Below are 25,402 nucleotides of genomic sequence, written 5' to 3' on the forward strand. Positions count from 1 at the left end.
CTGATCTCAATGCAGTCAGTCGTGATCATTACCGACACAGAGCGCGGTCAACTCATCTATCGGAAACCAAATAAGGGGTTTCTCACGCAAAAGATCCAGGTAAGGCATTGATTATCTTACACATTAAAACATGGTTGAGTCTTATAAGAATGTTAGCTCTGTAGTGCAGACAACGCTTAAAGTTATGAGAACAGCGAATGCTGCCTTCAGCGTCAGTCAAATGTCCTCCACGCCCTTTAAAAGATGAGCTCGGAATTAGGCATAGCGCAGTTCTGTGAGGTATGCGCGTTTAGCTTACAGCATCTTTAGTTGTATGTCCAACTTAAGTTCGGTTCCGGGTCTCCTGTCGAGGAATATGATCGACTGTAAGTAAGGTTTCCTCGCGGCTAGACACTCTACCGAGAAACTCGCTCGCCAACACACCTAGGTCGCGCAGACGCGCGATATTTCGCCCGAGATAAAAGAACGTTATGTCACTGTTCAAATCGTGCCTTACATATCATTTAACGATTTTGTAAAGGAATAGTGGCGACGTCTTTGAGGTGCAAACTCGGTAGAAGAGAATGATAATTACCCTCCACTGATTTGTCGAGGATGTAGCGTGCTGAAGCAGTTATATAATCTAATGATCCGTTAATTAGCACCATTACTGATAATCATTTGATTTGTATAAAGTCCATTTTAAATTTTGGGACAGGCTTACTCAGCTTCAATCTTATCACAAATGAAGCGAACTACTAAGATACGGTATGCTGCCAATCTCACATTGAATTAGAGTGGCATTTATTGAAAACATCGATAAGTCAAAACAAACTGAAAGTGAAGAATGATCGTCGCAGTTAATTTTCCAATTTAAGCAACTGGAAAGAAGTTGCTTAAATTGGAAAATTAACTGCGACGATCATTCTTCACTTTCACCTATAACCGCAGTTCATATATGAAATATTTCATATAAACTTTACATCATTTCACTCCTCACGGGAAGATATGAACTCAATTAATTGACCTCGCTCCCAATGTGTAGCTTCGTAGCTCAGTTGGTAGAGCATCGCACCGGTATCGCGGAGGTCACGGGTTCGAATCCCGTTGAAGCCCTGATTTTTTTCAGGCTTCTTCTTTCCAGTTGCTTAAATTGGAAAATTAACTGCGACGATCATTCTTCACTTTCACCTATAACCGCAGTTCATATATGAAATATTTCATATAAACTTTACATCAAAACAAACTATTGCCTAAGGCGGTGCGCAAACATTATTAAAGTGTTAATAATCGAGCGTTAACAGAATGCAAGAATGAATTAAGACAAACATCCTAGCGCACGTCTAAAATCGTGAAAGCTCGAACTACAAAAGGTCTAGATAGCAGCAGACATGTAAAGATTTTAAGGAAAACGACCAATTTCTTAAGTTTGAAAGACATGTTTCGACAGAGCTTCTGTCATCTTCAGTTGAATGAATGATTACAAAGCAAGTTGAATAATAAGTAGGCAAAAATGCTAATTAAGACAAATAGTAACAACAGAACGTGAAAAGGTGTAAATTAAAAGGATAATTTTAGATTTACATGGTGTAATTGCTGATTGAGGCAAGGTAGTTCTTTTTGAATATGAATAGCCTCCTTTATCTTGAGTTGAAAGCTGGTAGTGGCGTGATCTAAAATATGAAAGCAGTCTATTGAACACAATGAGCGACAACGTTCAGAATTCTGAAGATGTTTGAAGATGTGAGAGGCCCTATCAACGGCTAAGTGCTCACGTACGCGTGTGGAAAAATGTCGGGAGGTTTCGCCGACATAACAGGCATTACAGCCCGCACATGTAAACTTATAAACCACACGTGAACGAAGCCCGTCGGGGATAGGGTCTTTCACACCAAAAAGGTTACCTATCTTAAAGGAAGAAAAGACTAATTTGATGTCTAAATCATTACAATAGCGCTTGATTAAGTGTCGAATCTTCTTCTTAGTGATGACAGGAAAATGGCCTATGTACGGCAGCTTAAAGTAAAACGTGGGCGAGGTGGTAAGGGGGTAGCCCCGGGGACAATGATTGCTATGGGTCCCAGTGATGTAACGGTTAACCACTTTTTCAATTAAATGGGCATTAAATGGGCATTTAATGCCCATTTAATTGAAAAAGTGGTTAACCGTTACATCACTGGGACCCATAGCAATCATTGTCCCCGGGGCTACCCCCTTACCACCTCGCCCACGTTTTACTTTAAGCTGCCGTATTAGCATTTTTGCCTACTTATTATTCAACTTGCTTTGTAATCATTCATTCAACTGAAGATGACAGAAGCTCTGTCGAAACATGTCTTTCAAACTTAAAAAATTGGTCGTTTTCCTTAAAATCGAACTACAAAGAAGTGAAACCTCGACCAAATCGGCGAAATGCTTTGATGGGATTTTATGATTTCCCGCACCGCTGTAGATCCTAGTAATAGTATTTTATCCCAAAGTATTCCAGATTGGAATCATTTCAAGCGCTCTTGGGACAACTAATTTAACAAGGTTCTTAGCTGGGTAATGGCGGGTAACGAGCGATCGAAAAAATCATTTTCATTGTAACCGTGCTCATTCGACTCCTGAAGAAAACACTAGGCTAGCAAAACTCTTAATTTAGCGATGATCACTGAAACGTTAACAGAAAAAAATTTACATAATTATAAGGTAGTCTCAAGATGATTTTTAAACTCGAACCTAGAAACCACAAAGGCGACCCAAGTTTTAGACTTCTAGTAATCCCTCTTTCGTTTAGTCCATCGTGCGTGACGTGAAAAGAAAACAGGAGAAAAAACAATGACCGTTTTCTCTCGAGGCTTTTTTCGCATTACGCACAACGGACTTAGCCAAAGAGGGACTACTAGTAGTGTATGCAACGATATCTATATTGATTGATTCGCTTCCGATCTAAGTTTCATGACTGACATTGCCATGGTAACGGTTCAGACCATGCTTTCCGTTTTTTGACTTGTCAGCCGTAGTCGAGAGTGTAGATTAAAACACAACAGTTTGTATCTCCAGTTCTGGTCGATTCCTCTCTGTTCTACGTACGAACAACGTTACTGTTATGACTAATGTTACGCACGAAGGCGTCATACTGTAGACTTTATATGGAAATTCGCTTCAGGCCTAAAATAATATGTTAAAATAACGCTATCAAGGGAGACGTTGTCTAACGACATCGAGAATTCATAAAAGCCACAACCTGTCCAAAATGAGCAAATTTCGTTAATAGCTTAATTTCAGCAGATTTAGGCCTAAAGTGAATTTCCCATGCAAAATTTCTAACGCATTCGTTACGTACACATTACTTTCAACAGGTTGCTTAAGTTTAAGTTAACAAAAAGTGCTTTATGGCATTTTTAGAGACTTTTCGGGGAAAAAACCTTCATCAGTCGCAATTGAAGCTGACTGACTAAAGCTGACTAAAGCAATTTAATTCAAAGTGCTACAAAGCAACAAAAGTGATACGTACTGAGGTTGGCTGCCTATGGTAACCAAGGAGTATTTCAAAGCCTTAAAAGATGGTTCACGAGGAAAGTAACCTAATAAAAGGAGAGAGAGACTGAAGATTAAGCTGTGAACAAACGATCCGGAAAATCTCGGGGTTTTTTCTTCGATGCACCTTTGAAATAATATTCTTATACTATATCATTATCAGTATTTGGTTCAACCTGATGTATTCACATGTTGACTTGAGCCCTTTTGGACGTATCGGCGGCTTGACAGTTTTGTATCTGTCCAAACAATTTATTGTTCAAAGATTCCATTCAACCCAGGCAACCTGTCCAATTAAACAGACCCTCGTACGGAAAGTTGAAAGTTCGATGCCCAATATTAATTTGAGGATGATTGAGCTTTCTGCAATATTTATAAATTGGTTGGCAAAGAAGATGACTTTATCGATCAAGTTTAAAGAACACGGCTGAGCTTCCAGGCGAGGAATCACATATTCAATTTTGCATGAATTGTTACACTATATTGTCCACTTTTCCATTACATTAGATAGCTTCAGAAACCATGAAAGGGTATATTTTAGCTACAGTTTATCGTTCAACTTTAACGATCGGCAATTTCGTTACAGTGATTCCTTGACTGTATTCATTTTTCCTTTTTTCTCTCAGCAGGCGCAGCCGAAGACCAAACATGTTCAGTGTCTTGTGGCTATGCGCTTTCATTGGAGTGTTTATTTCAACCTCTCAAGGTAGATAATTTTTTAATGTCAAGAAGTACTGAACCAGGTTGTAACAGCACAAAGGCACCTTATTACCAAGCTTCGCCATCCGGGGTTAAAACTAACAACATATCAGACTAAGAGCTATTTCTACAATCCCACGACAGACCCACTGCTTGCCGAGAAAGGTCTGAAAAATACTATACATTGGCCACAGTCTTTCGTATGGGGTACCACTTTCACAGAGGAGGGGAAATAAGATAGCGAATCAGCAGTTTATCCAAGCATCGATGCATTTCAGTGAAGTAGTAGAAAAAAACCGTCAAATTACAAATTATTGTAAACTGCCATTTTGTACAAACCGCGTCAATAATTTTTTTCACCCATCAAACAGCGTCTGATGCAGGGTCCAGATGTGGCCTTATTCCAGGGAGGGATGGTAGTGTACATAGCCCAGGAGTTGGGGAGGGGGCCTCTTAAAATGGACTGCATGAGAGGTTTTGCCCGAAAAAAGGGAATTTTTCTTCAGGTTGGAGGTACTCAACATGATAATATCAAAAAAACAAAAAACAAAAAGGGAAACATGTCATTAGGTATTGCAAAAAGCATTTCAAAAGATTTCTAACAGACGTTTGTACCACGGACGGAGCTTCATACAGTTTTTTCTGGACCATACCAAGCATTTTCAATCAGCTTTCTCTTAAGGTCACTCTCATTAAAATGTCAGGGTAATTTTTTATTTTTAGTGCTTCTTCAAAAATCTTGAAAACGGCACGAATTAAGGTTTTACGGTATGTTACCTGGTGATCCCAACTGACTCACAACGGAGGGCAACTGTTTGGCTTATCAACTGGCCTGTACCTAGGATCAACAAGGCCACTACTGTTGAAAATCAAATCCAGAATGGCAGAACTCTAAGGGTTTGAAAATCCAGCATTCTAAATGTCACCAAATGACAAATTACAAATCCAGCGCCCTAACCACTAGGCCAAAACGCCTCCTTAAAAGGAAAGATTCAATTCACCATGACCATAAAATATTATGATAACATTCATGCTCTTCCCTTTTTTTCAGTTGCTTCGTCCGATTGCGAGAATCCTCCACTAGATATAGCTATCGTTATTGACCAAACGAAGAGCGTAGGAGAAAGAAACTATGATACGATGTTGGACTCGGTCAAATCTCTCATTGACAAGTATGATGTTGGCGAAGACAAAACGCACTTCTCCATCGTGACGTACGCTAAAATCGCCGAAGTTCGCGTGAGTCTTGACGATCCAAAGTACCACAGCAACGAGGCGCTTGAAGAATATCTTGACGAAATGAAAGAAAACGACAAATTAGGAAGCCCTACAAGGACTGACGTAGCATTAAAAACAGTCGGCGAAGAAGTGTTTGTTGAAAAGAATGGCGATCGACCAGAATCACCGAACATCATGATCGTTTTCACTGACGGGAAAACGCACAAAAGTTCAGAGCCGTATGATACCGTGATACCAGCGCTTGAGGTGAGATCATGCATGCTTTGAAATACAGCGAACCTTGAAAGAATTTGAAGCTTTAGAAGAAGACAGAATTATTGCAATAATAAGAACTATTATTCTTCCCTTAGTGTAAGTCCTAATCTAAGCAATAATAATCATAAAAACAAGTTTGGATGGGGTTTACCTGATGACTGATCGAGAATCGGTCAACCTTAGAATGAAGAGTTTTTTACTGATAGCTGAGTGACACAGCGCTGCACCTTTTACTGATAGCGGAGAAAAGGACTGCAATTTTAACTGATGACTGAGTTTTCAGCACCCTCATCGAGATCCTCTTAGCCTATATGTATGAAAATTGCCATGAGGATAATGACAATTGACTCAGCAGTGCATGCGGGATCGTCCGCGCAAGAGTGTTCGTTAAAAGGACTGAGGCTGCCATTCCAAAATGCTGTGCAGAAAAAGTTTTGGCCTCTGAAAAGACGGGCGTTCCTGTGAAAAACTTATGAAGGTAAAAGTATAGAAATACAAAACTTCTAAGGCTTCTGCCCGACCTGCTGGAAACGTTGATGGTCAAGTTACTCATCTACACTGTAAATCCTAATAGAAGGGGGATAATATTATTTTGATCAGCTGATGGCAAAACTGGGTCTGCTGGCTCTTGTACAGTGGCAACTACAAGTTCATTTTAGAAGTAGAATATTTTCTTTCATAAGACATAATTGAATTTCGTTATCAAAATTAGAGGGCTGGCGTTCATCGAGTTGCTGTTGGCATCGGGAACAGTATTGATGAATCAGAGCTTGAGACCATTGCTGGAGACAAGAGCCGAGTGATTAATGCCAAGGATTTTGGAGACTTGGACAACCAGTTGGATGACATTCGTGAAAAAACTTGCAGTGAGTATTTCGTCCGCAGTGCTTATCCGTTGCTACATTTTAACAGGAAAGCATTTCGAGCGCCCGGCATTGTGAATTATGAACGCACAGTTCATCAGCCAGGAATTCACGGGTTAAAATACATTGCTACACATGAAAGACCGAGAGGGAAGAGTAGCGGCATGGGCGAGACAGTTAGAAGGAAAGTACTGGCCAACACTCTGTCAGTCAGACATGAACTATAAAGTTTGATATTAAGTGAGTTTTTGTTGAAAGGATACCGTCCACCTCGTGATCACCATGTACGCTTCATGTATGATGTAGCACAACATAACGTATAACTTAAAAGAGATGCAATAAGTGTCACAAAAATAATTATTGTTACTGCGCATTATGACCTAACAAACTCTTTTTGCATCAGCAATAAATGTACATGAATTGTAACTTCGTGTTTGTTTACATTTTAGATATCGATGGAGGATATACTGAGTGGACGGAATGGACGGAATGTACCGCAACCTGTGGTGGAGGAACTAAACGACGGTCAAGAACTTGCACCAATCCTTCACCAAAAAATAATGGGAAAACCTGTACAGAACAAGAGCAACTTGGTCCACCTGAGGAGTCTAAGGAGTGCAACACCGATGAATGTTGTAAGAACAGAACGTTATTTAGTTTCGTGAAATGTAGTGAGCGCATGATACAGTTCCCAACCTTCCCGCCACCCACACCCCTCCTACCCCCTTCCCTCCTTGGTTACAGTCCCTTGCCCCAACGATCAGGCCCTCAAAAAATAAAGTTGGCTACTCAAAAAAATATTATTATTATTATTATTATTATTATTATTATTATTAGTTTTGGGTCAAAGTGGTTTCAGACTGGTTTGATTTGCTGTTGTTTTTTTGTTTGTCTTTTTTGTTTGCTTTGTTTTGTTTTTCTTGTTGTTTTTTGTTGTTTTGTTTAAGGATTATGGAAATAAATTTGAGACAAAGGAAGATACCAATTAAACAAGTTTAAAGTCATTTCAAAACGTATTTTAACCCTTTCGCTGCCAAGAACATATCTGTAAGTCCCCAAGTAAAAGGCGTTTTGGAAAACCCTGTCGTTGAAATAAACGGGAGATAGTATATGTTGGTTATTTACCAGCAATAACAGTCCCTGCTGATCATGCAGTTGTTTTACTGATATTTTTATTGCGTAAACAATAACTGGTATCAGTGTTTTTGACTTCTTAGCCTACTATGAACGCTCATTATGGAGTTGTAATTTTCTTTTAGCCGTACCTGGTGGTTACACGGACTGGTCTAGTTGGGGAGAATGCAGTGTAACATGTGGAGGAGGAGTTCAGAAACGGACAAGAACTTGCACCAATCCTCCTCCATCTGGAGGTGGACCAAACTGCATTGAGCAAAACCTGGGACCAGCAGAGGAAGAACAAGCATGTAACAAGGGAGACTGCTGTAAGTGTCTCTTTTGATAGTGTTAAACGCGCATAGATGTAATAGTAGTCTTGTGGCCAGCGGTCAACTTCAAAAAACATGTGACCTTGATGAGCTCTCAACTTGAGCCCACGATATGGTCACGTGATAATGGCCAGTGGATACCTCGCTTTGACAGGTGTTAATTGACCATAACATGGATGTCCAATATCAAAGAAGTACTCTATAAACAAAGGTTGCATGTCAGTCAACCTGTTAGCTGGAGTATGGCTGCAATTTTGCGCGACTTCGCCATCGCCGTCGACGTCGTCGTGAGTATGCGCCCACGAGCAATACCGCTAGCCATGATAACCATGAGAAAAATCAGTTCATGGATTTCCTTTTCTTTCCTTTATGAGTATGGGGCTCCGCTTAGCGGCCTTCGGGCCGCCGGAGCTCTGCTAATATACATTCATATGTAATCTACTAGCGTACTATACGGATGCCGTTCTCAGCGTGTACGGGAACTTGAACATTAACAGCAACATCAACTAGTATCGGTGTATTTGACTTGTTAGCCTACTATGAATGCAAGTTAATTATCGAGTTGTAATTTTCTTTTAGCCGTACCTGGTGGTTACACGGACTGGTCTAGCTGGGGAGAATGCAGTGTAACATGTGGAGGAGGAGTTCAGAAACGGTCAAGAACTTGTACCAATCCTCCTCCATCTGGAGGTGGACCAAATTGCATTGAGCAAAACCTGGGACCAGCAGAGGAAGAACAAGCATGTAACAAGGGAGACTGCCGTGAGTGTATCTTTTGATAGCGTTAAACGCACATAGATGTAATAGTAGTTATGGCCAACGAATGTACTCAGAATTAGGAGCTAGACAGAAATTTGAGTTGAATTCAGATAGATAATGCCTTTGCAATTTTCTCTAGCTGTACCCGGTGGTTACACGGACTGGTCTAGTTGGGGAGAATGCAGTGTAACATGTGGAGGAGGAGTTCAGACACGGTCAAGAACTTGTACCAATCCTCCTCCATCTGGAGGTGGACCAAATTGCATTGAGCAAAACCTGGGACCAGCAGAGGAAGAACAAGAATGTAACACACAGGATTGTGGTATGTTTCATAATATATATATTTCTTTCTTTACCATTTCTTCGTTGTTTGCTTGTTGAGAGTGACATTTTAGTGTTTTCCCCTGTAAATGAATCAACAAAGTATAAAGTCAGCACAAAAAAGTCTTTCCAGGAGCATCTGTATCGGGTAATAGCATGACAGTAGTTGTAAGGTTCAGGTCATTCGACTGGTCTTAAAATTCCAACATTTAGCGGAGTTTAAGATGATCCCAAAATGCATGTATCCAATATAATTGGACTCAAGTTGCGGTATGGATTTTCCGAGTTAAGCGAATAGCATGTATGAATTCGGTTCTATTCGTTTTTTTTTCTTTCTTTCTTTCTTTCTTCCCTGAAGTTTCTTTTCTGACAGAAGATAACAGTAAATGTCAGAGATTTGTTGCCATCTTTCACATCTTTTCTTGTCGGTTTTGTGATCACCTCCAGGTGAAGATGGAAACTGGTCTCCCTGGGGTAACCCAGGTCCTTGTGATAAGACCTGTGGAGGAGGTACACGTAAGAGACAAAGAACGTGCACCAACCCACCCCCATCAGGAGATGGCGAAGACTGCAAGGGAAGTAATACAAAAAGCGAGACCTGCAACACACAGCCATGTAAGTACAAAATGAATCGGAAGTTTGTTTCATGAATGTTATATCCTATCGAATGCTATAGCTATGGAAAGTTCTGGTTTATCTACTCCCTTTCTCCTCTCTGATAGTTTTAGAAATAAAAGCTCCGACCAAAAGTCTGTTCATTTTATGTGTATTCGCTTTCTTTTCTCATAATCGTTTCTTCCTTCAGTTTCACTAATCTGTCAATTTGCCACCTTGTGGTTTTTGTTTTTTTCAAGGTCCAACCCCAGAGCCTCCGCCGCCAAAACCTTGCAACGAACATCTTGATGTTGTTGTCGTCATCGATTCCTCCAACAGTATAAGCCCAAGAGACTACAATATTGCTCGTCAATATATAATACAACTGGCTGAAAGACTTGAAATATCTGAAGAAGGTACACATATGGCGATCCTTCTCTACAGCTTCGAAGCCCATACTTGGCACAGGTTGGTAGATAAAAGACTTGAACTGAGACCCTTACTTATCCTGAGAAGTGCGGACTTTCATTCTCGACTGCTGTTTTCATTTAAGTAGTTTCTTATACAAACACATTTGCTGTCTAACTCCAAACGGAACTATCTCTTACGTGCAGCATTTGGTTTATGTTCCCTGCTAGATTAATTAAACCTACTCCAGGACATCTGTTGATCGTGTGGGAATACTAATTAATTTTATTGCTTCTTTTTCAACGATGTTTTATCTACTATTCGTGCAATTCCAAGTCAAGCGAGAATCAAAGGAGACCTATCGTCAAACTCGTGGATTAAGTAATCTAGAGATGAAACATGTTGGTGAATTTGCAATTACTGGTGTATTTTTAAAGGCTGTCAAAACAAGCCGGGTTCTTACCACGCAAGGTCGCACTTATCTCACAAAGCGTAGGCTTTTTTCGTTGGCTTTTGTTGCATACATATTACAGAATAGCTAGGGTGGCAAAATTGCAGGTGAACAGAGAGTGGTAAAGGCTAAGGGTTCTTGGGTCTCAGAGGACACTCGCGCCAAAGAAATCATAGAGTACTCTCCTCCTCCTCCCCTCCCCCCCCCCCCCCCAACCCACACACACAAACACACGCCCAGATCTTGATGTTGATGTTTGTCTACCTGCTGGGGAAATTTACAAGTATTCAAGTCGTACGAGCATACAGACCTTTTTCATTGCATTTCACTCAAGGCTATAGGTAAGGTTTCTTATGAGACAGCACTTCTTTTCCAATGTAGAACCGCTTGTCTCTCTATATATATTGCACATAAAGTACATCAAAATGAGTAGCCTCATTTGCAAGCATTTTCAGTGTTGATCCAAAAATTTTTTCACCCATAAATATGTGCTCCTACGAGCTCACGGAGGGATTTCTTTCCCTTTGTTATCTTTTCAATCAGGAAGAAAAAGTGTAAACACAAGACAAGGTAAAAATCATTTAAGCTTATCAAAATCAAGTATTTGGGAATTTTTTTTCCAAGTTTTTGTGCATATCACATCCCACTCAGAATTCAAATCAATATACTAAAATAAACAAGACAAGTATAGGGAACACAACTTTAATCTAAACTTAACTCGATGTCAGTTGAACGTGGACTACTCAACATAAGAAACTTAAGTTCTATAACCTGCAAAGCTCTGAGCGAAGGTCCCGCTTGATTGAACGTTGGATCTCACAGGAGATCTGATCAGCCAAACTTGAAGAGTAAAACGATAATAAGTCAAAGACTACTGCAAAGCTGACACAAGGCATATTCAAAAGAATATTTCGACTGGCCTCAGGTTTAGACGTTACTAAATTATAAAAATGAAATTACAATATTATGTAATGGGGCCGATGTTTGTCCTGGTTTCGTTCATTGAGAAGTGTTCGTTTCGCTCATATAACTTCATTAAGGTCCTCGAATAAGACACATTCTCATCAAAGCTTACCACATTAATAGATCACTTTCCAGCAAACAAATGCTCATCTCCTGGTCGTTTTGAACGCCTGGACGAGTCAAATGCTCATGAAATTCACGTTCAAGTGGGCCATAGTACTAATTCGAACATTCGAAGTCAACTCCACTTCAATTTAGCGAAACACCTAACATTAATGGTCGTGTAAAAGCTACAAAATCATCAATTCGGGCTGGCATGATGCATGCTTTGAGCAGTAACCGCGCAAACACGATAGCGAGGCTCGCGCTGACTGCACGGTTACTATTCCAACATGGTGTCGGGCTCGGACGCTCTTGTTCGGGCCGACTAATTACGAACAGTGTCTACACCTAAGTGAGTGAGTGCCACATTTGCATATCGGAGTCCCCGCAAGAAACACGTTTCTACGCTTCGCGTAGCCACGAGTTTAAAAAAGGACAAGAAAATGAAATTTGCAATTAAGTCAAGGCTGATAAAGTATTAAAACGGTATTAAGTAATATATCAAACACAAAAGACCGTGTTTGACCACATTTCCAAACACCTAAAAGAGAGCTGAAAATGCCACGGGTAGCGGAGTATTTTAAGCGGACGTCGAGGTGTTTGTAAAATGTATTCAGGCGCTGTTTTTCGTTCGGTTGATGTTCAATAGATGGTCTGAATTTGGGAAAAGGAAATTCTTGTTACAAAGTCTTGAAGTGCTTATTTACAACTTGAATGTCGTGCCTTCCAAGAATTCTTGATAATGGTTGCGTGAAACCATTGATGAAGGGAAGGACAGCAAAACTGTTAGGTTTCTCTTGAGGCGCAGCCCATTTAAAAAACATGCCGACCAATTCTTCAGGTGTGGGGATGGCGTGTGTGGCTGGTTTGGAAAATTTCCGCTCTAAGATGTTGGAAATAACATAGGAGGGATAGTTGTTGGCTCGTAGAGTATCAGTGACATGGTTGATTTCGGTAGTTTTCCTTTGCGATGTACTGGGGAGTTTAATTGCGCGGTGTAAGAGGTGGTTGATTAATTCAGTTACTGAATAAGTTTGAGAAGTTATTGTTAATCTTCTTTGTTGCAGATTTACCGATACCCAATTGGTTGACGAAATTAAGCGCAAAGCTAACGCTTTGCCGCACATTCAGGGTGGAACAAGGACAGATAGAGCCCTGGAACTAGCAACTGAAGATTTCTTTGGCTGGGAAGACAGTGGTGACAGACCAGATAAACCAAACGTGTTGATTGTGCTCACAGATGGTGACACAAATGAAGGAAGCAAGCCATTTAACCAAGTTATTCCTCCTTTGGATGTGAGTAATTATTAACAAACTGTTTCTCTCAATCGTTGTTGGATCCAAATTGTTGTTTCAAAGTAACATTCTAAAATCTCAAAATCCATGACAGTCCATAAAACAACGATAAATGAGTACCACAAAATCCCCTCAGAAAGGGTAAGAATATTTTTATATAATATATCAAAAACGAGAGACCGCCTTTTACCACATTTGCAAACGCTGTAGGAGGTATTTTTAACGAGTTTTTGAGGTGCTTGTAAATGTGGTGGCACTACATCGAGTGTTTGATATATTTTCTTACTCGAGGCTACGACTGAACAGAAAACGGGAAAGGAAAATCGAAAAAAGCTATAGCTATGATAATAAAGATCGACTATCTAAACATTGTAAAGTTTTAAGTGACTTCCTTTGTTCAAGCTCTTTGAATTGTGTTTTAAAAGCAGTATTCCAAAATTTCGTGCTCTAAATTTTACAGTTCAGGGGTCCAAATGAAAAAAATGGCTAAATGAATAAGTATGTGGTTGCTGATGAAATACGAATAACAAGGCATGAGATGACAGCATTAACATTTTTCGTTTCTTTATTGTAATTATAAAACAAATAGATTCCATGTTGCCGTGCGTCCGTTCAGTAATAAGAGAGTTTAAGCATGACGTTTACAGCAGATGGCAAACGGCAGATTACCTCTGTATTTGTGTTCTTTTTTTCTAATGCTTAACTAAATCACACAAAATAGGAAAATGTCTTCTACTATTCACCGCAAATACGAATATTTTCACTCTACTGTATAGACAGCTGAAGACAGATGGCAAAAGTTTCATTTTTGCCGTTTGTCGTTTGACGTAACGTCATGCGTAATCTCTCAATTGACTTCCGAAAACGTCAACCTGTGCCACTGTTTTGTTCTTACACAATTTTGACTTCATCTGTGATTTAATATTGACCAGGCACACGGCAACAAGGAAGCTATTTGTTAAATATACACTGCGTATTTTCTATGTAGAAAGCAAGCGTCAGGAGAATCGCCATCGGCATTGGTACAGGGATTGATAGGAAAGAGCTGGAAGAAATCGCCAGCAACATCAAGGACGTTTTGCAAGTACACGAATATTGGCAATTATACAGCAAACTGGAGGAAATCATGAAAATGGCCTGTGAGGAGCAGTATCCTGGTAAGTTAGCCATAAGTGAAACTCGAGTACGAAACAGGGACATGATCCCTGATTGAAACCGTCTGATATCTCGGTACGTATGGCAAGAGAAATGGCCGATTCCTGGAATTCTCAGCTTCTGTTTTTTGACTGCCCATGGGTTCGAATTCTGATTTAATCTTTAAGAAAAAAATACACACATATACTACAACCTCTATCCACAATATGGTTTAGTGAAAGTGAAGAATGATCATCGCAGTAAATTTTCCAATTTAAGCAATTGGAAAGAAGAAGCCTGAAAAAATCAGGGCTTCAACGGGATTCGAACACGTGGAAGCCCTGATTTTTTCAGGCTTCTTCTTTCCAATTGCTTAAATTGGAAAATTTACTGCGATAATCATTCTTCACTTTCATCTACTACCGCAGTTCAAATATGAATTACTTCATATATACTTCACATCATTTAACTCCTCACGGGAAGATATGAACTCAATTAATTGACCTCGCTCCCAATGTGTAGCTTCATAGCTCAGTTGGTAGAGCATCGCATCGGTATCGCGGAGGTCACGGGTTCGAGTCCCGTTGAAACCCTGACTTTGTTAGGTTTCTTGTTTCCAATTACTTAAATGGAAATTTACTGCGATGATCATTCTTCACTTTCATCTACTACCGCAGTTCAAATATGAATTATTTCATATATACTTCACATCAATATGGTTTAGTATTACATAATATGAAAACCTCTGTGGTATCATGTTTAATCCCTATCCGTGTATCACTTCAGCAAGAAACTTTACTTCACAACACTTCTCTTCACGAGGTGTTCAAAGGTTATCGTTTAGCTGACCGGTGACTGATTGTGTGGCAGCCCACACAGGAACAGCCCAACATGTTTCTGGAAGGACAGCACTTTCAATGAGCTAGCTTCTCAACAACGAAGATTTGTAATGCTAAAAATCTGCAATATTCATTTGAAGTATTTATTCCATGTCATGATTCTTAGCTTGCTTGTGTGTCAACAGGTGATTGTGGCAACTGGGAATCTTATGGAGAATGCAGTAAGACTTGTGGTGGTGGAGTCCAGGTTCGCACAAGAGAATGCCCAGCAAAAAGCCTTCATTTAAAGCAGCAAAAGAAACACTGCAATACCAACCTTTGTCCAGGACAAGGTAAGTAACATGCATTGTCGCAAGAGTGATATTTGGGTCATACTTCGGCATATAAAGCGTAAGAATAACAATAACAATAACAATAATTATAATAATAATTTGTAATTGTTAATGGACCGAATGGAGTACAATTCTGGGAGTAATCGCGCGAGCAATTTCAAGATCGGACGAGCGCGAAGCGCGAGGCCGATTTGAAATTACGAGCACGATCACTCCCTGAAATGTGCGACACGAGGTCCAATTACTAATTAATGGTATCCATAACAAATTTCGGAATTAAAAATGTCTTTTGAGAACTTCTTTTGAACGAAAACGTCTGTAACGCTTTTAAAAGCTGTGGGAAACATTGCGAAAGAAGTCATTAAAGCGCACGTAATTGACTTGCGAATCACGTATAGGTATCCAGTACGAAAAGTTCAAATTGGATACAGGGAGGGAGGGGGGGCTGGAAGCCCTTCCCAAAATGCAATGCGAACGAACTATATTGTCAACTGTCGTTTGTCACGTGACCTACTAGTTGTCAGTGGCGTTCATGGCGTCCACCTTGGTCAGGTTGGCGACTATTTCTTGAATGTTCGTCGTTAAAATATGCGCTTTTGGCCGTGTGTTGTGCTGTAAAGTACAGGAGATCTTTTTGCAAACTCCGTAAGCTGATTAGCAATACATTACCCGTCGTAGTGATGAGATTGTATTTGTTGTTGTTGGACGGCAAGCTTCTCAAAGTGACGCGCACTGGATTTGCGCCGTTTCGCGCCTTCCTTCTGCTGGAATTTTTCGCTTAATTCAAGTCGGTAATCTACCTTTTTGGTTCGCCAACGGATTGGTTTAGTTTGCCAATGTCTTTTTCAGTTTGTCTTCTTCTCATGTAATAGAGTTGGATCTTCGAAATCACCAAGTGGTAAAAACAAATTGGTGATGTTTTACAAGCTACGTCTAACAACTTACGAGTGTAAAGTTATAATCTCTTTAATATTTCATATTTGTTTACGTTTATGTTAAATTAAGCTGAAGTCTGAAATGAATTCATTAAAGTTATTTTTAACGCGAGATATCGGAGGTTAGTTTCTTGAAACAGATTTTGCGTGAGTGTCGATCAGTGCGTGAGTGGGTTTTCTTAGTTTCATGAAAATAACAATTTATTTGCCATAAATATTTCTTGCTGGCTCTGTAGTAAAATAACATTTGCTGTTATTGTGCTAATGTAAGGATATTTCTAATCAATTAATTTATACTGCATTGATGTTAAAAAAAAAAAACATGTTATCAAACTGATTATCCTTCACAATTATTTTTAATGCTGATTGTACTAAAGGGATTATGCATAATCAATATTTAGTGGAGCATTCTCCTTCCAAATACATAATTCAAGATCAATAATTATATCAATAACTTAGTATTTTCATACGGCTGGAAGATAGGCAGCTGGCCTGTGGAGAAGTTGCAAAAGGGTAGATTGATTCCTTGTTGCCAAAAAAAGATCGTTTTGCCATCAGCTAAACTACTGGATCTTGATGTTTGTAGTAATGACAACAAAAGTTTTATTGCTGAAGCCTCTGATGTTATCCTTTGGTCTGTTTAATTGAAAAGTTACAGTAGAAATTATTTTTCTATGGATGATAATATTTGTGTTAACTTTATGTGAGTGCCGTGGATTTTTTGTTATCTAAGATTAGATGAAAGAAAGATTTTTACATTGCCCTTTTGGTTCAGGTTCCAAGTGTTTGAACAATCATGACCTTGAATTAATAATTAATGCTCACTACATACATAAGTACATAGTATATACCAAACTAGGTATTTGGGCTTGTGGCTGCCATAAAACAGTGACACTTTGTCTCCAAGGATAGGGGTTACATCTCTAGTGTTTAAAACACACAAGGCTCAGTAAAACTATTCCATAATTTATAACATGGGAGCATTGTTCCAGTGTAGTGCGCTGGTCTCCGGATCAAGGAGCCTGGGTTCAAGCCCTGGCCGGGAACATTGTGTAACTTGTGTTCTTGTGCAAAACACTCAACTCTCAGAGTGCCTCTCTCCACCCAGGTTTATAAATGGGTACTGGCAAACTTTGGACTAGAATCCCATCCAGAGGGAAGTGGAAGTACTCCTAGTCGCTTCATGCTACAGAAACCAGGATAAGCCACAGCCTGATAGGCCATTTGGCTCATATGCAGAGTTTACCTTACCTTCACGTGCTCAATAGTGATAATTGACTTTTTGTTACACTTAGCTGGGTCTGAAAGGCTATGTTTGGGATCTGGAATGTGACCAAACTATGGTGCAGGGTTCAAGAAATGCAAAATATCTTGACAGGATTTGACATCCAAAATTTGGGTATAGGATGTGGGATATTTTTTGTTGTTGTTGTTTGTTTACTGTATCTCAGGAATTTGGGAATTCATCATGACCCAAATAAATTTTTTGGGGGCCAAAGCGAATCAACCAGGCAAGCGCTAAGTGGTGTCTCCTTTCAAAACAAACTATAGAGTCTGTCTGGTTAATAGTTGTCTCATTGAAACTGGCAAGTTATTGACAGATGAGCAGACAGTAAATACCACCTGAGTAGAGAGTATTTTAAATTAGATATTTTCAATACATTTTTAGGGAAAGAAAAACAGGATTTGGGTTAGTGATGAAAAAAGTACAGGATGCAGAATTCCTGAGAAGTGGCCAGTCACTCTCTGATGGCATGAGATCTGAGTGAATACTGATAAACTGCACAAGTGCTCGGTCCCTCTACTAAACTCCATTTTGTCAGCAATCTGAACCTTATTTTCATGTGATGTTGTTAACATTCTTAAAGCTGCCAGTCGAGGACTTAGCAATATTTTGCAAAGTATAAAAATGCTGGACAGGTATATTATTTAATACTTCACAATGCCCCATCATTTAAATGTCACAGATTGCTGCATTCAGTTTGAGTTTAATTTTTAACTCTCACTTAAATTTTAAAAAAACGCTTTCCTTTTTTGATGCACACAGCCAGACAACACACACAAAAAAAAAAACATTTCTGTTTCTTTTTCTTTGTCATTGTGGCCATGTTTTCTTATGTCATTGTATCACTAATTACAAACCTGAAGCTGAAAAAGGAAGAACACTCCATTAATCTGCAATTGTAAAAAACATCAAAATTTGTTTTCTTGTGGAACATTTTCCTAGACCCTTCTTTCCCCCATGTTTCGGGGAATTACAGAGCGATACAAACACTTTGATCTTGTCCTAGCAGGTGTGAGTTCCATGCTTGCTATGCTGAAACTTACAGATGCTTATAGTCATTTGATGAGAAGTCTATACTGACTATCAAGCGCATGCACACTTTCAAAACAACACACCAGTATTATTATTGCATCAAGTGAACATCATAATATAAAAGTCAAAATGCCTAGGCAGGTGACACGGACCTCAGTAGAAACTTTCTTTCCTTTCTTGAATGTTGTACAACAGTTAAAGTCTGATTTCATACGTGTAACTTATCCGGTGCCCAACATGGTTGACACAGGTATATTGATAGTTGCTGATCTTTTACTATAAATTATTCTGAATTTGTAGAATATTTAGCATCATATGATTTGATATTTTGAACATAAATAAGTAATTTTTATTTGAAGATGAAAAAAAAAACAATTGTTATTTATCCGTCTTCATTGCATGTCCGCGATATTTTGCGAACCAAGAAGCTTGCGTCGTACTAGCCTGTCTGGCTGGCGGAATTGTGAGCGACTGATTTTTGGTGGCAGAGCATCTTCTGGAGATCAGAAAATGAGTGTTCATTTAGGCCTAAAACCTTGAAGTTAATTTCAACTCATCGGCATTTGAGGGATATCAAACATCGGACAATTTTCTTTTAGTATTTGCTGGCAAACAGCTCCAACTTTAGCTCGCCTGCAAGTCATTGTTTACATGCGACTTTTCAGGCATGACGGCCATCTTGCGGGAGCGAGTGAAATGTTGTACCGTAGGGCAAAAACAGGAAAAACCACAATAATGTTCGACATAATACCATCTAAAGTTATATGTCCCATTCCCTTATGGAAACTGCAGTTGGTTTCAGCAATATGATGCCAAAGCCTAACTTTAAAACTCGTGTAACAAGCACCAAAGTACATTTACGCCCGCCTGATTTCTTCTTCATTTCCTAATTGGCAAAAGGAACCCAGTGAAAAGACACTCGACTCGGTGCTTGTTTTTTGCGTATCAAACAGTGAAGTTAATTCGAGATCAATCGACTTTAAGATCTTCTATATATTGAAGCAGCAATTTACAGAATCTCTCTGCAAATCGCACAAGGTATAACTTGACAATCGGTCATAATTTAGATGGCATTTCGCAGCATGACGGCCATTTTGCCGAAGGGCAGAAATTGAGAACTTTCAGGACAAAGATAAAGGATTGAAATAAACATTTACAAACATTAAAATCCTAATTATATTTTCCTTAAAGCATGAACAGAAGATACACCCAAGCTTGAGATCATAACAATGAATCAAATCGAAGTAGCAACCAAGTGAAAACCAGCGACTGAACCTCAATTAGCACAAAGTTTTGATTACATCTGTGAAAACTTGGGCGAACTTTGACGCGCTGCATTATGGGAAGGGCTTCCAGCACCCCCCCCCCAACCCCACCCCCCTAAATTGGATACCTGTAATCGGACACTCACGTGATCGCCCGCCGATTACATGACAAATAGGCGCGCGGAGAACCAATCACGATCGAGAATTTTGTTATAGATACGATTAACTCTAAAAAAGTTTAAAAAAGATTATACAAATACAATAAAATCTTAAAATTATAAAATAATAAAGTTGATAAAATAGGTTTAATTGAGCTTCTGAAATAAATGTAGGCTATTTACATCTCTTGTAGCATAAAGATTGTAACAAAATTTTTCTTCCAGACACTATGAATTTTATCTTTGTGGAACAGATTTAAGCTACTGAACAACACACAAAGTGCTCCTTAGTAATTTGTAGCCACGAGCTGATGGTACTAAGATCCCTGTGGTAGAAAAGTATTAATACCCCTCCCACCCCTCCCCCCCCCCCTCCCCCCCGCTTCCATCAATCCCAAATCGGCAGGAGAAATATTTAGCCTGCATAGCTGGGAGTTTCGGTTTCTAAGCGCAATGTATGTTCATTCTGACAACAAGCGCCATCTAGGACTAGTGGCAGAAGAAGGAAAACGTATGGTTTCCATACCCTAACTTACCCGATTATGATGTCTAACAAAGAAAGCTTTTTCGGCCTTATTAAGTGTGGTCAAGCATTAATTTATCAAAATCGTTTCAGAGGAAAAGATATCTGCTCAATAGAGATTAAGCATCAAATCTCAACAGCAATAATTCATGAAGTGTTTTTTTTACTTAAACTTATCAAATATACATATAAAAATCGGGCCATAGCTAGCAACAGGTAAACCGAGGCAATTGCCTCAGTCATTGTTGTTTTCTTTGGAAGATGATTTAACTATCCCTTAGTCATAATTTTTTTCTGAAAATCATTAGCAAATGCCTTCAATGCTTACGCCTGTGCTTCATGACCCTCCACCCTCCTTAATCTATACCTTTGAACAATGTTATGACGACACCGCACATGATTGCCATTAATGCTAGATCCCCTTCATTATGTTATGAATATTGACCAGCCCTTAAAAAAAGAGAAAAGTTGTACAAAATGACAAACTGACCTATACTGTTACAATACCTGCGTCGTCTTTCTCACTTACTACTATTTGCCTTCTTTATCTGTATTTATATCTCAGAGCCTTGTATAGACGGGGAAGGAGATTGTCCTCGAAGAGCTGCTTCAGGATACTGTTGGAAAACCGCACAACCACCGATACTGAAGACAATGTACTACGTTGGCAGAAATTTTCCAGAGTGGGATAAATGTAAAAAGAGTTGTCGCCGATGCAATGGTAAGGGCTGGAAGACAAATAGTGTGCAGCAAAACACGAGGACAACATTTGCTTTAAAGACTTTTGAGTTACCCGTGCGCTAACTTGTCAACACCAGACCGTTCAAATCCAGTTCTACTTGTAAGAAAGTTCAAAGTAGAATCTACAGATTGTACAGATTAACTGTAAATAAAAGCGGCCTTTGAACCCTGTTTAAATAACATTAGTGGGAGTATTACACACTCCAAGGGTACAGGAAAAAATGAAGTTTTTCGTGAACAAAGCTCCCCACTGTAAAATTACATCCTACGCGAGAACATGGTCTTGTTTCTCTCACTTTCCCGGCGATTTTCACAAAACAAAGGCAGTGACGCTTGAATCACTCACAACCCACACGAGTTACATACTATTCATCAGCAACAATGCCTCATATTTAGAATTGCAGATTCTGTAACGTAAGATAGAGCGATAGAGAGGTTTTTAATTGGGTGGCGTTTACGTAACTGTCCAAATTACAACAATCGCTTTCACCAAGAGACCATGATTGCTTTGGCCAATCACAAAGAAAGCAAACAATAGTGAACCAATCTAAACTCGAAGCAAATACATGTAACTGATGCCAAGCGCGGGAAACCGCGTGCGAAAGAGTTTCGATTAATTTCGATTTAACTTTTAATTGGTTGAGAAAGTGCAAGCGCGAGTTTATTAAGCTACAGTCGAAGCTCTCCTTGCGACCACTCTCGTAGGCGACCGTATAAATCAACACTTTAATGACACTGCACACTGCGCTAATGGTTCGTTGATAAAGATCTCTTGTATAATGCAGTACTGTATTCGTAAAAGTTTATGGTCATTTCCGTAGCGACCACTTAGCCTGCGTGGAAACGACCACTCACAGAGCCTTTATGAATTATTAATGAGTTTCTGAAGCTCTCGTAAGCGACCACCCTCTATTTTTTTTATCTTGCGGTCGCGTACGAGAGCTCATTCTTGTAAGCGACCAGCTCTAGTTACTACCACTTTTTCGAATTTCCGAGGTGGTCGCTAACGAGAGCTTCAACTGTAGTCAAATTCCAAGTCAAAACGAATTACATTCGAATGAGAACTGCTCTATTCAATTTGCTTTTCGTTTTCCTGCAGTTGACCCCTCGTGCCAAGATAGTGATCCGTACATTTGTCCCTGGTGGTCAAAAGCACAAAAGAACCTATTAAAATGCAACTTTCGCTTTAAACAAGGTTACGGAATAAAGTCTCTGAAAGGTAAGCCGTTTCACGAAAATTAAGTTACAACAATAAATAACACCACTCTACCAATCTCTCAACACTCTCCTGACATTCATGAATGGAATTAGCAGACGTGGATTAGGGTAAAAGATGTGAAGGTTACAACCCCTGTGCTTGTTATTGAAAATATTAAGATCCAGGGCCGAGTTGTTCAAAGCCCGATTAAGCTAACCCAGGATTAGCGAGAATTTTGATTTCAGTTTTGTAACTTTTGGGTGCTGTTTTCTATTTATATTGTTTGTTATCCAGGTTTGAGTTTGAAAAATCTCAAACTACACAAAACATGAGCAATGAAAAACATTTTTATACAAGAAAAACAGATACTTCGATTAACTTTTAATCCTGGGTTAGCGTTAACCGGCTTTCGAACAACCCGGGCCAGCTGTTTGACTAACACAGTCAAAGTGTGTGTTGACGAAGACAGTCCTGCCCCGTGCGGTTGATCGATTTGCTTGCTCAGTGAAGCAAAAAGTAATTGCTCAACCTATGGAAATGTCTGGCTTGCAAAGGAAGATGTGATTGACCGATAACTTATTGAATCTCTTAAATATAACAGTTTTAACTTAGTTTTTAATATTTTAGCTATCACCAATTACTGTACGTCCTGGCAGTAGTCATGGGTTAACGTACTAATATTACTGGCAACTCTTTTTTCCTTCAGATATGTGTAAGAAGAGCTGCAATCAGTGCAGCAGCGGTGGAGGAGGAGGAGGTTATTAGTTTTAAATCAATAGTAGATCTGAGAAACCCCATCCCCTTTTATCCTCTGCAAGAGAAACACGGTACATTTGACATCCTCATTTTCGTGAAAGGAGAAGCCAGCAGGGAAATTTAATTATTGCCTTAGTAGACCTCTCTCTTTCCTTACGATCCGTGGTCCTGGGGCATGTTGAGAAGAGGTAGAGCCACATTAAACGTCCATAGATGCAGATCCACAAACTACGTGTCTAGTTGTCATTTTAGTTTAAGGAAAGTAAGGATTCCTGAAAGCATCCTATCCCTACCCTTAGCTTACTCTTGGTAGAGGATCTGGATGGGGGAGCGTCTTCATTAAAAATGTTTTAGTTCTTCGGCCGTGTAGCAAAAGATACCTTAAACAAGACTTTCAGGAAAAGTCCCAAACCTGTACTGACAACGAATCAGACTCACGCAATCTGTTTTTTTTATTTTTTTAGGGCAAGGAGGTGGTGGCTACGGTGGCGGTGGTCGACCAGGTCACGGTGGTGGTGGTGGCTACGGTGGCTACGGTGGCGGTGGTGGCTACCGTGGCGGTGGTGGCTACGGTGGCGGTGGTAATCGTCGTCCTGGTTTCGGATTCGGTCGTTACGGACGTCGATAATCAGGCAGTAAACTTCAGGAAACCCTGTTTATTTTTCCAAGGAGTTTAAGCCTGGGTTTGTTTATTGCATAACGTAAATTTACATCACTATGTAAGGATTTTGTCCTGATTTAGTTCAATATATTAGTACTAGACTAGACTAGGTAAACTCCGTAATATACGGGAAGATGCATTTTTCATTTTTAAAACATGGTGTATTTGCAGTTTTTTTTCAGTTCCAGATTTCAAAATCAAAGCGGGTCCTTATCGTGCCAGACGAAAAATGACAAAGGAATTCTAAATGGAATAGTAAACAAGCTGTAGAAATGAGTGAGAAATAAACTTGCAAGTTGAAAATAGTTCTTGATTTGTAATTTATTAATCTACCGGCAGTCTGGCTCAGCAGCCTACTAATTGGCCAGCTGGGTGGGTGAGTAGACTGATAGGTTACTGGCTGGACGATTGGGTGGGTAATTGAAAGGGTGAGCGGCTGGATGGCGTGACCAGCTGACTGGCTGGCTGCGTAATCATAACGATAACTTAGAATCAGTGATCATTCTGTCTCGTTGCGAGATGAGAGCAATTCTTTGGATACCTACAGGAAAAGGTATTGGGCGCACTCGTGTGAATGCTTCTAGTTTCCATTTCTTGAGTGATTTTTTGTGAACTTCCTACTGAAGACATTTAATGATATTCTTGTCGCGTCTGAAGCACGCGGACTAACGTTCAAAACGGCACTGAATCAATTAACTGAAGAGCAAATAGTGAAAGTGGCCAAACTTTACAATGAAGTATGTGTACAAAAATTTAGTCCCTAGTGCCCGACGGCTACACAAAAAGTCGAAATGGACGCGACAAATCGAAAGAGAGAGGTAAAAAAAATAAATTAGCAGGACTGCCAATTTTGAGGTAAATGATGCTAAAGAACAACAATTTTTTGTAGTTAGATATATAGTGGAAAAAAATTTAAAAAATTGTAATCCCTCAACATGTTTAGTTCCAATACTTGAACATACCACACACCAGGACAGGCATGAAACTAACGTAGTTACAAAATCAATAAATTTAACAATCCATGTCCGAACAATATAAGAAATGTCAATGGAAGGCAAAGAAAACATAGTGTGTAGCCAGTACGAATGCGTTCCAAAGCAGAGATTAGGCATACGCAATGCAGGGGAAAACACTGAGTGGGGAACAAGGTTTCATGCTTTTCCCAGTGATCTGTTAAAACGCAAGTTCTATATTGTCCTCCGCTCTGCATCGCCTACTCTCTGCTTACATGCGATTTCTTCAATCGGCATTTCCCCGCATGTTCGGACATGCGTATGAAGTTGTGTTGTGTTGTCTTCACTATGTCACCAACGAAATATGTTCCCGGGTGGGCGAGTTCTCTCGCCTCGGCAGGTAGAGTAACCTTGGGAGGCAGGTCAACGTTTCTTCACATAGACACTTTGGCTCGCCTAACCGAGACAACTCTCGGCGCGGTGAGTGTCACGCAATGCCTAGATTAGGATTTAAAGCATAAACTTGTATCAAAGAAGTGAAAACTAGCTTGGCAAAACCCACTGTGATCGAATGACCGCGGAAAACGCAAAGAAAGTGGGATGTTTGCACATTTGATTATTCAATAAGGGTTATGAATAATCATGCACGTTCAACTTTGACTCGGCCTACAGGAACAACGTTTTCACATATAAA

The 25,402-nt window shown here is 39.7% G+C and overlaps 1 protein-coding gene across 3 annotated transcripts; it reads left to right on the forward strand.

Moving 5' to 3' along the window:
- On the forward strand, nucleotides 1-24,060 carry LOC110067828 (coadhesin-like). Of its 3 annotated transcripts, none has more exons than XM_089283420.1 (17): nucleotides 1-99; nucleotides 4,128-4,207; nucleotides 5,252-5,685; nucleotides 6,407-6,560; nucleotides 7,007-7,192; nucleotides 7,817-7,999; nucleotides 8,582-8,764; nucleotides 8,901-9,083; nucleotides 9,530-9,697; nucleotides 9,937-10,144; nucleotides 12,668-12,896; nucleotides 13,885-14,053; nucleotides 15,055-15,201; nucleotides 20,965-21,120; nucleotides 22,240-22,359; nucleotides 23,045-23,095; nucleotides 23,559-24,060. In XM_089283420.1, the coding sequence occupies exons 2-17, from the start codon at nucleotides 4,150-4,152 to the stop codon at nucleotides 23,720-23,722; spliced, it is 2,793 nt and encodes a 930-aa protein (XP_089139546.1). In that variant the 5' UTR covers nucleotides 1-99; nucleotides 4,128-4,149; the 3' UTR covers nucleotides 23,723-24,060. The 3 variants fall into 3 exon arrangements, with proteins under 3 accessions (XP_089139546.1, XP_089139549.1, XP_089139548.1); XM_089283422.1 differs by having other exon boundaries at nucleotides 12-99; nucleotides 4,131-4,207; XM_089283423.1 differs by lacking the exon at nucleotides 7,817-7,999.
- The last annotated feature ends 1,342 nt before the right edge of the window (nucleotides 24,061-25,402 follow it).

Source organism: Orbicella faveolata, unplaced genomic scaffold, assembly GCF_042242905.1.
Source record: "Orbicella faveolata isolate gen_17 unplaced genomic scaffold, um_ofav_v1 contig_12, whole genome shotgun sequence".
In the NCBI taxonomy this organism is placed as follows: Eukaryota; Metazoa; Cnidaria; class Anthozoa; order Scleractinia; family Merulinidae; genus Orbicella; species Orbicella faveolata.

Bases quoted from the DNA above. Each gene is read 5' to 3' on its own strand.
- LOC110067828 (XM_089283420.1), top strand. From the start codon at position 4,150: ATGTTCAGTGTCTTGTGGCTATGCGCTTTCATTGGAGTGTTTATTTCA. The intron at 10,145-12,667 runs GTTGGTAGATAA...TCTTTGTTGCAG, and splicing joins GAAGCCCATACTTGGCACAG to ATTTACCGATACCCAATTGG. The intron at 23,096-23,558 runs GTTATTAGTTTT...TTATTTTTTTAG, and splicing joins CAGCGGTGGAGGAGGAGGAG to GGCAAGGAGGTGGTGGCTAC.